Here is a 15,090-nt window from a genome sequence, read left to right on the forward strand (position 1 = left end):
CAGTATGCAGAGAAAAAACAACCAAGATAATATCTTGTCCATGAGCTGGTTAGTTGCCTAACTGCCACGTGTGGGTCTAATAGGTTATGTCAACAGCCCAGGAGAAAAAAGTGCCAGGGATGACTGAGAAGCCTCAGCTGTCCTGCAGAGCTGTTCTTGAGTAGCAGAAATGCTGCACAATGAGCATGTGCAATTAGAGTTTCTCATGTGACACTTAACTGACAGAGCTTGCAACTGAACAAGTTTTGAGCCTATGTCCTTTTTCACGTGGGAAAACTAGTGAGAGGCAAAATATGGATCTTCACAAACATATTCCCTTTTCAAAGCAGAACCTCTTTTTACACTTGCAAGCTTTTGCTTGTGCAGTTCTGTTTATCCACAGTGCCCTCTCCAGGATTTCTATATCCTTGGAGTGTTAGTCTTAAGACTCTGGCTCAATTTCCCTGCAGGACTTTGAGTGGCTGTGTAAGGCAGGTGAGGCAGGTAAGATGTAAGTATTTTGAGCAGTAGTTAATTAGAAAAACAAAATCTTTCCCTTGTGTACAGCTGCCTGATGGAGGAGAGAAGGAAATTCATCTGTCCTGTGTTGGCTGTCTGCAAAGAGCAGGATAGACATCTTGAGAATTATTTCTGCATTTTTATCAGTCTGAAAGAACCAAGAAACATGCTCACCTCCACCACTGTCCATATTTCCTCTGTTTAACTGAGGTGTAAACCTAACTCAGAATAGGCCACTACCCATCTGGACAATCCTAATGTGTAAAATATGATGTATAAAAGCTGTTAAGGTACTTTCTTTTTTGAAACAATAGCTCCATTATGACTCTGAGGGCAAGAAAGGAGGGGGAAGATGTGGACTGGAGGTCTTTTCCAACCTTAATGAGTAGCTGGATATATATATATGTATGCATGTATGTAGTTTAATCAGTTCTCTGTTGTGAGCTACCTATACCAAACTGCAAGGGACCCCAGTCTATACCTGGAGCTTCTCTGTTATATATCTGTATGTACTGTCTTTCATTACAGAGGTACTAAATACTAGTTATTAAATATAATCTATTTTAAAGTATGGGAAATGGGTTGAAAAGTTTGGTGAATTAAACATTAAGGTGGCACTGTTGGGTTTCTTTTAAAAAACTTAATCGGGAAATGTAAAGTTTCAAGCTCCTCATGCACTACACATATGTGATACTGCTTTTTGTATAATCAGGGTATATAATTTCATAGACACTTTCTGGAGGTGGTGTGACTGTACTTGGAAAAGAAATTAATACCAGGTGTCATGTATTAATATTTAGTTCCTATAGATTGAGACTACTGCTTCTCTCTTCATTGCAGGAAGTCTGCAAGTTCTTGAAGGATCCCAGTCTCTCTGACAAATTGTTGCTGCAGAATGTTTTCCAGGCAGTAAATTTATATTACAATTATACAGGAGAAGCCTCATGCTTAGATGTGTCACAGACTGCAACGAAGAATCTCGGTGAAATGGGTTGGTACTACCAGGTATGCTCAGTAATCTTTATGAATTGCTAGTCAGTGGTGGGTTTTTGATCTAGATCTGAGGAGAGTTGTCATTTAGCTGTCAATATCTTGTGCCAGATGTACTGATGACAAACACAGTCACAAACCAAGTGTGGTTGTAGTGGGGAAGGCAAGGCAGGGAAGAGAAGCAGCTTTCCCAGGAGATTTGGATTGTATCTTCATTATCTAGCGGCTTGTTGAGTTTCAGCTGTTCATATTGACCAGAAAATGATGTACAATTGTAAGTTGTGTACAGCTATCAGTTGTATGAGGTCTGACGAGGCCATGTGGTGGGTCCTGCCCTTAGAGCACAACAACCCCTTGCAGGGCTAGAGGCTGGGGGCAGAGTGGCTGGAAAGGTGCCTGGTGGAAAAGGACCTGGGGGTGTTGGGAAACAGCAGCTGAACAGGAGCCAGCCTGTATTCAGGTGGCCAAGAGGACAAATGACATCCTGGCCTGGATCAGCCATGGTGTGGCCAGCAGGACCAGGGCAGGGACCATCCCCCTGTACTGGGCACTGCTGAGGCCACACCTCAAATCCTGTGCTCAGTTCTGGGCCCCTCCCTGCAAGAAAGACATTGAGGGGCTGGAGCGTGTCCAGAGAAGGGCAGCGGAGCTGGGGAAGGGTCTGGAGCACAAAGCTGATGAGGAGTGGCTGAGGGAACTGAGGTGTTTGGCCTGGAGAAAAGGAGGAGGCTGAAGAAAGACTTTAATGCTCTATACGGCTCCTTGAAAGGCAATTGTAGGGAGATGGGGATTTCTGTCTCTTTAGTAACAAGCAATAGAATGAGAAGAAATGGCCTCAAGCTGTACCATGGTAGATTTAGATTGAATATTAGAAAAAATGTCAAGCACTGAAACAGACTACAAAGGGAAAGGGTGGACTCACCATCCTGGAGTTTTTTGAAAGATACTAAGCACTTAGATACATGGTTTAGAGGTGGACTTGGCACTTCCTGGTTTATGGTTGAACTCAGTCTTACAAGGTCTTTTCCAATTATGTAGTAGGTAATAATGACTGATCAAATGCTGTTTGAGCCTTCTTTTTTAAATACTGCAGTAACAGCTATTGGATGCTGTCCTAGGAATATACTTTATTGACCTGCCCTTTCTTTCAGGCTTGCACTGAGATGGTGATGCCCTTATGCGCAGATGGTGTCCATGACATGTTTGAGCCTCAGAAGTGGGACTTTGATGCACTTTCAGAAGAGTGTTACAGCATGTGGGGAGTGAGGCCTCGCCTCTCTTGGATTCTTTCCATGTATGGAGGAAAAAACATCAGTTCACACAGCAACATTGTCTTCAGGTAAGCCTTGTTTCAACTGATAGTCTTCCAGCAGTATGGGTTTCCAGTGCAGAGAATCTGTCCCAAGTAGCTAAGGGATCTGTCTCCAGCATTCTAGCTGAATAAATGATGGGCATGCTTTGTGTTGCTCTTGAGAGTAAAATGGTCAGTGGCCAAAGAAGCCAACTGTTCTGTTACTGCCTGTGTGACTCTAAAAGAAGAATCTGGGCTGGGATTCTGCCAAACATCTTCTTTCTATGTGTATTCCTTCTTATCTTGTGTTGAAAATCCAGGTTTCCCATGCTGGTAAATTCCTATTTTTATGGACCCAAAGCACTGTTGCTTACACATAAAAACAAAGTCTAAATAAGTTTTAGCTGTAGCACAGAATCTTGGTCACTAAAATTATTGCTCTGAGTGATAGCCTTGTGAAGGGGCTGGCATGGCATTCCTTTTTCCCTTTGATACGGAAAAGAGAGGGAAATAACTTTGGAAGTTTTTCTATTACTGCCAACAGCTTTTTCTCTTAGTGCCATTTAGGCAAGTTTCAACAAACTTGTGTAAGCTCCAAATAAAAGATGTTTCTGTTTTAGTAAGGAATACTGGTAATACAACAAAAGTTTGTCTGAAACACTTTTGTATGTGTACAAAAAGTGAAAGAAATTTTTCAGTCTACCACAAAAAACTAGTCCATGCTGCTTGCTCTCTATTCAGCCTTCACTTTCCTGGTTTTTTAAGATTAAACTCTGCTGTCTTTAAAGGGAGGTTAATGTGATTTTTCTTATGCTGTGGGGTGATCCAGGTGACTACTGTCTATCCATCAGGTTCTTATGTGGGAGGGAGGTGTTCCACAAACCAGTTGAGGCCTCAGGAGTCCTGACTTGCTGTACCCATTGCCCACTGTGGCAGGTTCCTGGATATGTATTCCTCTGTGTTCTGGGTAAAAATTTTTCAAGGCCTTTTCATAAAACACCTTGCTGCTTCTACAAGCCAACCTCAGAATTAGTCTTTTGGATGTGGTAGATAGGTATGCATTTTAAAAGTAGAAAGTTCACTTGTATTGGGGATTATCTTCTGGATCACAGCTGCCGGTGTCAGGCTCTTTGGCTGCAAAGGCCTTTTGCTTTCCTCTTGTTTGCCTCTTGCTGTTTCTGTCCCAGCGGGATATCTGCTCTGGAGTGAGAAATCCCACCCTATTTTGGAAAACTTTTTAATTAAAAAAATTTGTTGGTTTCACTTAGTTTCTGCAGTGTTGCTTATTTCCAAGGCTGCAGAGCTCTGTACAGTGGAAATCTGCTTTGTAAGCAATAGACAAGCAAACAAATCTAAATAAGTGTTTAAGAATTTATGCCAGCTGAAGGAGCTGGAAATGAGAAAAGCCTGAAAGCAACCAAATGAATGTTAAAGTAGTGCTGTACACACAAAGCTTTTGGATCTCAAGCTGGGATGTTTCTCTTCAAACAAATACATTGTCAACACTGTACATTTTATATAAGAGCCTTTTATCCTCAAACACTGCAGAGTGCTTTACAAAAAAACATCCCAGTGTTTACCAGGGGATGTGGCTCCCTGTGGGGCGAAAAGGACTGTGTTTCAAGTGACAGGCAACTTGCACAACAGTGTAGTGCAGGAAGGGAAAAGTACTCCATCTAAAGAGAACCACTGTAGGGTTAGATTTAGCCAGACACAGTGGGATTTGGCCAGGGTGCTTAAACTGCTGCTGCTGCTTCTCCCTCTGTGAGCAGTACATCACTCTACACAGTCACACTGTTGTTTGTACTGTGTGGGATTAATGCAGGGAATTCCATTGCCATTCTGGTATCTTCCTGGAGTTATGCAGTGTGTAAGTGGTTACTTAGGCTGTGGGCAGGTGGTACTTGCCTGCCCTGGGCAGTACATCTTTATTAAAATCAGTCTGAGGAAATTGAGGGTTTCAGAACACTGTTGCTCCTTTCCCTTCCAGCAATTTTCACTCCTCTTACTGGAACATGCTGTGTACTGTGTAGAAGTGCTGCACAGTGATGGGAAGTGACATTTTAATACTGTTCATACATGCGATGGCAAAGACCTTGTAGCAGGTGTAGTGTCTCGTCAGCCGTGTACTATGGTAGTCAAAATCAGCCCAGGTTACATCAGACAGTATGAAATTTGGTGTGCACAGTCTAAAAATGAGTTTTTTTCCTCCGTCTCAATGAATTACATCTAAATTGTAGGCTTCTAAGTCAGGGCACCCACATATCCAGTTATGCACTGGCACAAGAGAGGCAGAAAGTGAAGGCTCTGTGTTAAGAGATTCTGGCGCTCTGTGCAGAAGGGAGAATTGTTAGCACTAAAGAAGGGAATGGAGTCAAAAGAAGAGAAGGCAGAACAATGTGTGGCTGAAGAGAAAAGGTTAGAGAAAAATGTAAACAGGAAGCATGACAATTGTGGAGGGTGGTCACATTGAAAAGCGATGCACAGACAGTGCTGCTACAATTGTGTAAAACTTCTGAGCAAGGCAGAAGGGCTTAGGAGACTGAAGAGAATATAGGAAAGGAAAGTGTGTTGTGGAATAGGCAGAACCCTATGTATGCTGTCAAGGAAGTATAGGAATTGAAAACAGGACTAGCATGCTGATTTTTGCAGTAGTGTTTTTTTGAGGTCTGCTTGCCTGGCCACTGCTAGAAATGTTGGACCTATTCTTTCTCCTCTTTTGCTTCTTTGGTTTATACTGGGAAATCCCTGTCCTGTGAGATGGGCAGCTGAGTACTTAGACACATGCTTAGTTTTAACACATAAATAATTCATTCCAGTTGGAATGATCTTAATCTGGAAAAACTGTTAAGGTTTATGATTTTGTAGTGAGCCCTCCATCCCCCCTCCCTTTTAGTTTCTCTTCCCAAACTGCGTCAATGCCTCTGGTGCCATCCTTTGGAAGGAGGTGCAGAGGATGCAGCCAGAAGCTCACAGAAAAGCTTGTGGCATGCTTAGCTTCCACATGACTAGGACCAAAAGATCCAAGTTCATGTGCATCATGGGTCTCTCAGCAACTCATCCCCCTGTTGCTAAGGTGCTCTGCTGATTCAGGTGACCTTTTAAATCCAATGCTTCTGGCTTATTGGGCAGCTCTCAATGCTTTTTGTTTCGCAGATAGAAAATGTTTCTCTTGTCTGAAGTCATATTTAGAATCACTGAAAGTAAAGAACTGCAGAGACTCAAGATACTTAGTTGTTTTGGTTTCTTTTCAGTGGTGAAACAAGTGAAATATTAGTTTAGACCCCATCAAGTTTATACTCCTGGTTGTTTCTAAAAAGGCTTTTTTTAGAATGCATTATTTTACTGTTATTTTCTGTTGCAGCCATTGTGGTATGCTTCTAGCTGCATATCTTTCTGTCCAAGGATGTTTTAATTTCTTAGCTCCTTCTGGAAATTTACTCTCTCATACCACAACCCATCTCTGACATTTCCTCTTGTGGGCAGGTCCAGTGTTTTAAGTGAGAAACAGATCTAGGTTTGTCTAGTTCCACAAGTATGTGGATATTGCATTCTTTACGCAGAAAAATGGGCCTTATATGGGAAGGGCATTGCAGTAAAGGAAAATAAGGTATAGTAAGGGTTATTGGGTGAAGTCCAATGCTAGGAATGAGAGATGGAAAGCCCCCTCCCAGCTGACCCATTGGCTTGCTCTATAGACTGTTATTTGGAGCTATATCTGTAGTGTAAGGAATTCTTAAAATTGATTTGGGATGAGGGAGGAGGGGGAGTAAATGGGAGTAATTTGTCCTGTTACAGAGGAAGAGTAATTTTAGACAATTTTTAAGGGGATAAAATCTTCATTTTCATATGGTTGTTACTAAAGTCAGCACACTAACAAACCATTCAAGCATTTCTTTGCAAAACCAGTTGGTATATATACTCAGATGAGTATCTGAGACAGCAAAAGGTAGAACTTCCTAAAAATTCAGCTTTAAGGGTCCAGTGAGTAATTCGTTTATGGCAAGCTGTGAGGAAGGAAAGTGAAGTGCTTTGATTTGGGAATTTGGGCATGTTTTGATAGAGGGAAACCTGAAACTTTTATGACAGTTACAAGTGGCAGCAGATTTCTCTTGAGAGGCTTTTGCACTCTTTATAGGTTATCTGAATTAGCAGATATTTGAGAAGTTGAGCCTTGCTTAAGCTGCTGATAGCTCCATACCTCTGTCAAGAAGGTCCTTCTTAGCAGAGGGATGGGCACAAGACATGGGATGAGGTCTGTTTCTGTGGCTGCACATGCAAAACTGGTAGAAATGTTGATGTGAGCAGCAGCCTCACAGCTGACTGCTGTGCACATGGACCCTAATGGAATAGTCTTTCCTTACAGCAATGGTGGCCTGGATCCATGGTCTGCAGGTGGGGTGACCCAGAACATCAGCGATTCCCTCGTGGCAGTTGTGATCCCAGATGGAGCCCATCACCTGGACCTACGCAGCCGCAACCCTTTGGACCCCAAGTCTGTCCAGCAGGCTCGAGCCTTGGAGATCTGCCTCATGAAGGAGTGGATTGAAAAGGCCAGGCACAGCCACTGAAGTGGTACTGCAACAACTTGGCCTTCACACCTCTCTTGGCTTTGCTGGGAGTAGGGCCAGGATTTGTGATGTGGTCACTGGAGCATTTCCCTCCTGCTTCCTCACCTGCACCTGGTCACCATTGCCTGTGTCTGCAGGCAGCAGATGGATGGAGAGCATTCTCAATGATAAACTCCAGTCAAAGTGCATGGATTGAGCTGCCTGCTCTGGTTTGCTTTCCTCTTCTGCTCTTCTCACATGCTGTACTTTACTACACAGTAAGGGGTTCCTGTTCTAGGCTTGCTGCCCTTCTCCTCACTGTGCTGAGTGATTGTTCCAGCTGCTGGTGTAGCCAACAGTGGGTTACATGCGAGTGCTGTTGATGGTGAAACTCCTGCTGCCTCCAGTATGACTGAACAGAAATCACATCTTACTGTGATTTTGGTGGAGAGGTGGGGAAGGTCTGGGGAAACTGGCTGTGCTGTTTGTAAGGGAACTAAACAGCCCTTACCTTTGGAATCAGTGTTGGGAAAGAAAGAAATATCCAACTTTTCTCCTACCTAGTTTTCCTAGCTTTTTAATTGGTGGATTTTCGTATTCTATGCTGCACTGAATGGTCTGGGCTGGGCCCAGACTCACTCTGCTGGTAAGTGGCTGAGCATGCAGACACTGCATCAGGATTTTATTTCTTCTTTTGCTGTGAGTTCTAATTCTTAGATATCTATCACTATCTGTGATGATGGTTACCAAAGAAAACTGAGTATATTTTGTGTGTATGTTTGTATTCCTCACAAACGCTTAGCTTTTTAAAATTAGGAAGCTTTTGAAGCTATTCTCCTAAAGAGCAAATGTGACACTTGTGCTGGCTACATCTTATGAAGTGACAAATAATTGGGGCTGTGCCTTGTGTGGGTTCTTCCCTCCCCTCCATTCTGTGTATTGTTCAAATTCTGCATGATCTGTTTGCTGATGGCTTTTCAATAAAAGCCTTTAAAAAATTGTTTGCTGGACAAACTATTGAAAACACAGAATGCAACTATTCCCTTGTATCAGCCTAAAGCCTGATGCTGAGCTCACCAAGCCAGGTGCACTGGGCTTTCTGTAAGGCTTCCAAACCAGACAAACTGCCCTGATTCATGAGACAGCATATTTGACATTAATAAATGGCTGGGGCAGTCCCCTTGTTTTCCAGCTTTGGCTTCATTCACACTGCAGCCCTTCTTCAGAAAGGATTCTTTGCAGTTTAAAGGACAACTCCATTTTAGAATGACTCAGGCAAGTTTTCATGTTCCCAGACTCTTAAAATTCCATCTCTGTTGAAAAGTTTTCTCAGCTTTGATGATATGCCTGATAGTTGAGTGTTTTCTTAAGATCCCAGGTGGCCTTTTCTTTTTCCAGTCTCCTCATGTCCTCTGGGAACAAAGAGAACCCAACACTGAATTTTTATCTTTTCAAACACTCCTGTATATCTTTCTTTCCATAGATTGTCTTTTTCCTCATCTAGTGTTAAGCATGGCATTTATGTTCAGACTGCAGTCTGAATGTCTTGAGCTTTTGAGCAAGGTAATTTCTTAGACTCCAGAGAACAAGCCAGATAAGGGCTAAAGGATGAACTGGATAGGATTTTCCTGAAACCTGTTGACTGAAAGCTCTTGGTGTTCCCCTTTTCCAGTAGTTCCATTCTTTGCTGTAAATATACTCCAGACTGTCACTCACAGAATTTTGAGTAATATATCATTGATTCTTTTGAAACAAAATTTTTTGGTTTTTAATCAATTATGTTACAGCAAAGTTTTTAGAAATATTGTTGTATCTTCTTACACATTAATTGATGTGTGGTTGTTTCCCACTTTACTGCAGTGTGAGGAATGAAACCTGCAAGAGTTAATATAAATTTAGGCATCAGAAATGATTTAATCTAGCAAGCAAGATCCTGGTCCAGTTGTACTCATTAGCCCACTGACTGCATAGGGTGCTACTCCAAGTGAAAATTTCAGGATAAGCGTTTCCCTGTTGTATGGATAAAGACGTGAACAGCCCAAATTAACAGCTACTCTATGTTATTAGTCAGTTTGTGTGTCCTCTCTCCCCTGCTGGTGAGCTTACTGTCTCAGGAAACAGCTGCTGCTTTGTTGTATGGAAAACACTTTTTAGTTTCAAGCAGCATAAGTAATTTAAAATTTTATTTTTTCTCTTTTCACTCCTTCAATTAGCAAAAAAAGTCACCTTCAACAACATTTAGGACAACATACAATTTCTCAACTCAAATTTTGTGAAATGACACTTAAATTTCTTTTCAGAGGGGTTTTGTTTGTGCTTTTTGTTTATTTGGGGAGGATGTTAATAGTCTTTCTATTCCATACAATTTTTGTCTGTGAGATTGATTCAAGTGCACTTTGGATCAGGTTCTTATTGGTTGGACCAGCTTATGAATGATGTGGCTTGTTTTTATGGTATTTTAATTGACTTTACTTTTTTCCTGTCAGGCTGAGTAGTCAAAACCTTAGCTCTTATTTATCTCAAATATTCAGATTTCATCTTAAAATCCATGTACACATCTCTGAATGCTACCAAGGGACTGTCTTGTGATTTGGCTACCTCATCTAAATGTTGGTTCTCCTGTGTGTTTTGTACAGGTGAGAATGAGTTGGGCCATAACAAATGGGTGATTTATCTCTCCAGGCATATGATGATAGGCAATAATTCATCTCAGGCTTATGTAAGCCATTGGCTTGTGTCAGAAATTACTGGAATTCAAGACTGTATGTTTCCTACATAAAAAAATGCAGAAGGAAAAAGAATTAATGTTTTCCCCAAATCATGAATCTTAGTGGTGTGCCTCAAGTTTGTATCAATAAAAATGCATTAAAATAACACTGAGTTTCTGGAACTGGATTTTGTTTTGCAGGGACATCTTTTTTTATCCTCGGGCAGATTCCAAGTTCTGCAAGTGACATTGTGTGGTTTGTACTTTACTCTTGAGTTGGAGGAGAGCTGATTACAGGAATCCTCAAGGCACACACATGGCAGTCAGGATGACAGATGGTGAGTCTGCACTCCTTTGGGAGTTTCTCACTTCAGAGCTTTGGCTGTGGTGAGGAGCAGGTGTATGAGCTGGTTGTTCTCTGTAGGTGACTACACTGAATGCAGTCAAGCTACCTATAATGGGAAAAGTCCATTTTCCTTTTGAAAGCTTTCCCAGGCAAACATGCACTTCCCACATGTCCATACTGAGGAAGGTTGTGAGATAGATCTGTAACATCCCCTGACCTCCAACGGGGGGGTTTATACCAAATAGTTAATAGGGCAGAGCTAAGGCTGCAGACTCTTGGGAAGGAGCTAAATAGGTTATGCAACTCATTCTGTTTGTAGGATAATTTTAATTTTGAAGATGATCAAATATTTAATCATCAGAAGAGTGTATAGAAAGTGTTATAAATGCCTATTATAAAGTTGGCTTTTCGTAAGGTGTGTGCTATATGATTAATAACTTTGTGGTAAGGATATAAGTTTTTATTTCTGCTGTTAGTAAAGAAAATTAGGCATAGTGGTAGTAGTGATATAGTATGCTTAAACTGTCTGTTTGGCTGGGATAACATCCAGTGAACATGTAAAGAAGACTCTGCTATTGATACACCAGCTATCAGCATCTCCCATCTGAAGAAAGCACGGACCAAGGCCCAATCTGGAGGTGATAATGAAGACACAGCCAAGAAACACGCATGCTCTAAAAAGGCGGATCCAAGGAGGGGCCATGCAAAACAGTCCCTGGAATATGGAAACTAGTTTATGGAAAAATATGAATATTCAACAGACTGATACAACAGAAAGGGTATTTAAAGAAAGTCTCTGAAATAGCAGGTTGTGGACTTGGCTGAGTGCCAAGTCACCCGTCCGGCCGTACTTTGCTTTTTTATCTCCTAATTGTCTTATCTTTTATTAAACCTATTTCTTAAAATTTACAAAAAAAAGCGAATCTCGTTTTTTCACAAAAGGAAACTCCTCCTGGAGCATGGATTCTAAATCACTGGAAAAGGAAGAAGTTTTGTCTCTCATGCTGTCTGCCCACCAATGATGTTGCAAAAAATTGTCATTATGCTTTAAATAAAGAGATTTCTTTTTCTACCTCTGCTCTTAAAAGGGTACTTAGCTGTTGTGAACTGAATCTCTAAGGAATCATGAGTGACCTAAAGAGCTTTATGTAGGTTAAAGACAAGCACATAGACACTTGGGTGTTTTAGCTCCTTGCAGGACTGATGGTGGAGTCATTACGTCCTTCTGGCAGTCAGGGGGACACTGTGAAGCCACTAAACATGGCATGAAAGAATACAGTGGATTGTATACACCAAGCCTCCATTTTTAGCTGTCCTCTCTTGATTCAGAACATCATTGTTATATTGTAACTGGCATCCTACTGGGTGTTTCTACTGTAGCCTCTAGGTTTTGGTGGTTTTTAAAAATAATCTAACCTCTCTCTGTGTTTTTAAACCCAAGACTTGGTCTTACAAAGGTGACTGCAAATCTGTCTTTTTTTTTAAGACTGTCCCTGTCAAAAAACCTGAAATGGTTTGTTTTGGCAGTGCAGGTTAGCAGAAAACGTGCAATGAAGGAATGGCAAAAAATATGAACTGAACATATCTGCAGTAAATTAACAGTGCTTTACTACTTTTGCCCCTCCTATTGCTAAAACCCACAGATTTTATAATCTAAAGATGCTGGGCATTGGAGCTTTCACTGGTCTGACTTGTGCTCCTGTATTAATTTGGGTTCCTTGATTTCCCAGCACTGCCTCCACCTGCAGGAACCTGCAAGTCTTCCTTGTTTTACCCCTAGCCCAACTTTATTTCACCAGCAAATCTGAAACCATTTGATCCGCATGCTTTGAGACAGTATCCTCCTCTGTAGCCTTTCAATAAAACAAGGCCAATGAAGCAGTTTCTCTACAGCAGAGTTAGATTGCTGACAGGTGATTGCACTCCTACCCTGAGCCCTGCTGAGGTGGGCACTGGCATTGTCCTTGCAGCACTCCTGCGCGGATCCCGTGGTCCTGGGGTGTGATGTAGAGACAGCCGGGCCCTCAACACCCGCAGCAGGGAACAGTGAGGAGGATGTGAGTGAGGATGTGTGCTCCTTCAGCACGGATCTCCTCACTGCTGTGCTCTGCAGGGCAGTAATCAGCTCAGCCTCAGCTGCTGCTGGTCTTGCAGTTGGGTTTGGGGTGCTGGATATTCAGCGGAGGGAGATCAGCTGTGGGGGTGCTTTGGCTGTAACCAAATGGTAATGTAATGTGAGCATCTCCACGTGTAATAATGTTCTCTCCAGAGCCCTCAGTGCTCTACCCCAGTGTTTCCTGGGCTCCCCGGGGCGGGTGGGGGCTGCCCGGCTCTCAGGGGCTTTTCCCTCCGCTGGTGATTTGAAAAATCTTTTGGTTCCACCCCCCAGTTTAGAAAGTAGGGGCAGTGAAACACTGAGACCAGGAATAGCAAATCCCTTCCGTTTGTCTTGTTGTTTTCTAATGTATGCGACCTCTCTGGGTGGTTTAAGCGGTTTAGGTACTTTCTATAAAAGGGATCTTTTAATGACAAAACTAATGTGATTATCTTACCAAGTGTGAGAGGCGTATTCAAGGTTTAAAGAAAATCTGTTAGAATAGCTGAATGTATCTGCTTAATCCTTTCTCTAATGTGGGTGGACAATGCTCTGGGAAGCAATTGGTCTTTCTTTCTTAGAGTAAATGCCTGGTCTCCAGAGGTAGGAACTTGTTTGCAGCTTTTTATACCCTTAAGCTTCACCTTCTAGAGAATACAAAGGCACAGGAGAGAGGCAGAGAGCTTTGAGAGGCCAGGTTTTACCTCGAATAGCTGGGGGTGTAACCAATACAGAGCCAATTCCGGCAGGCGGCTGAGCACTCTCTGCTCCCTTTGACTGCCACCTGAATAGAGGGCCCTCCTTTTTGCCCTCCTGCAAAACCACACTCCCTGCAACATGGAATACAGGAATGCATTCTCCTTTCTAAGCGTGTGGTGAAGTTGCCTGCAGTTGCTTGGATGACAAGACCCTGTCTGTTTTTGTGCTTTGGGTGAGCAGCTCTACCCGTGCAGATCCAGGAGCTTAGACTGAAAGGTCCAGTTTTCCATATCAACCCCTTGGAAAGGTTTGCCACCTTCTGACAAGTTTTTGCAGGGGAGGCCTGAGCCTGGGGAGGGAGGACAGCACCGAAAGGTGATGCTGTGGGATACAGCCACAGCTGAACCTTGTCTGGCATCAGCCTGATGGTGTTCAGCTTCTCTGCTGTTCATAGGCCTGTGCTTTTGATTCTTTGGTTTCCCCATGTGCATCTGAAGGCACAGGTCTCAGACACATTAGGAAGTCTTGTTGTTGGGAACAGCATGATAGGTAGAACCTCCCATGTTGCTGAAGCATTTAGCAAAGCAAGTAGTGGCTCTGGGACTCTTCAGCAAATGGATTTGGCTTTACAGCAGAGACAAACAGGTTGCATTTTCTAATTTGTTCTCTGAACATCCTCAAAGCAGCACATCAGGAGGAAAAGGATATTGAGTTATTGCCTTTCCCAGCTGGAATGAAACACAATCTCCTCTCACCACCCAGTGGAGCAACACAGCAGAAAGAGGTACCCTCAACATCAGTGTGTATTCCTCGTGAAGACAGACACTTAGATATACTTCTGTATCTCATCTACCTGCCTTGACTGTGGACTTGGTGCTGGGCTCTCTGTTGTGGAGAGAGAATGTTCAAGATCTTAATGGACCACCTAAAAACCAGTCCCAGATTGTATCAGACTGAATATTCTGAAGGAGAAAAGAGCAATTCTGCGCCAATGCAATGAGTCCTTCCTTCCCAAAGGGAGAGGGGTTTTTGGTTGCTCTCACTGAATACCATAAAGTTCTTGTCTCCTTCTTTCAGCACATGTATGAATGGCCACCCTTCCTTCAGTTCTTCTCTCTGACTTGATGCCATCTGCAAGGCTGAGACATTCCAAAGAACTTGAAATCTGAGAACAACTTAGCTTCTTCATTGATGTTCTTGTAGAAGAGATCTTGGGCTCATTTTGAAAACTCCTTTTCTCTAAAACTTTTGCAGCACTGGAAGGCTGACAGCCTTCTTGCTATCTGCATCCCTACACCAATCCTGTCATGGAATCTCAGCTGAGATCTGACCAGCTGCCAGGACAAGGGAAGAAAAGCTTTGGCTGCTCTGAGCTTTAGAAGTGATGTTCAGTCCTCACAGCCACCATGCTGCAATGAAAACAGGGCCCAGTCATTTCTGAAGAGGGACTGTGTGACAGGTTTAACAGCTAGTCACTGTCCAAGCAACTGGGGTGAGGAAGAGGAGCAGTCTGGGCTGCCTCCATACAAAGGGTAAGGGATTTCTTTTGGAGGGTTGTTCATAGGGTCAAATGAGTCTGAGAGAGCTATGCATCAGACCACCAGTGTTTCATCACAGGTGTTATATAACCATTTTGCAAGTAAGGAATTAGGACCAGAATAAGACCAGCCAGGTCTTGACTGATTTTCTTCAGAAGTATAAACATTTTAATGTGGTATCTGTCCAAATCTTGAGTGGTGCTCCAGGGCTGCTCAGCATTTCCTGGGAAGCTACCCAGTACATCTGGACAGATACTGAGGAGTCATCAGGAGTGATGGCAGGTACAGCTTACTGTGTCACTGTTTCCAGGATTGGCTTCCCAGAGCACCCAGACCTTCCACACCTGCACACCTGTGTCTGTCTGATATGAAGCAA

The 15,090-nt window shown here is 42.8% G+C and overlaps 1 protein-coding gene across 1 annotated transcript in view; it reads left to right on the forward strand.

The window, feature by feature from the left end:
* The window catches only part of PRCP (prolylcarboxypeptidase), a 29,765-nt gene extending 19,562 nt beyond the window's left edge, over positions 1 to 10,203 (forward strand). Inside the window, exons 7-9 of the mRNA XM_066341288.1 lie at positions 1,339 to 1,503; positions 2,640 to 2,827; positions 7,146 to 10,203. Coding sequence (XP_066197385.1) covers positions 1,339 to 1,503; positions 2,640 to 2,827; positions 7,146 to 7,350 — 558 coding nt within the window. The 3' untranslated portion in view covers positions 7,351 to 10,203. The remainder of the gene's footprint in view (positions 1 to 1,338; positions 1,504 to 2,639; positions 2,828 to 7,145) is intronic.
* Positions 10,204 to 15,090: the final 4,887 nt, after the last annotated feature.

This window comes from Sylvia atricapilla, chromosome 2 (genome assembly GCF_009819655.1).
Source record: "Sylvia atricapilla isolate bSylAtr1 chromosome 2, bSylAtr1.pri, whole genome shotgun sequence".
Classification (NCBI taxonomy): domain Eukaryota; kingdom Metazoa; phylum Chordata; class Aves; order Passeriformes; family Sylviidae; genus Sylvia; species Sylvia atricapilla.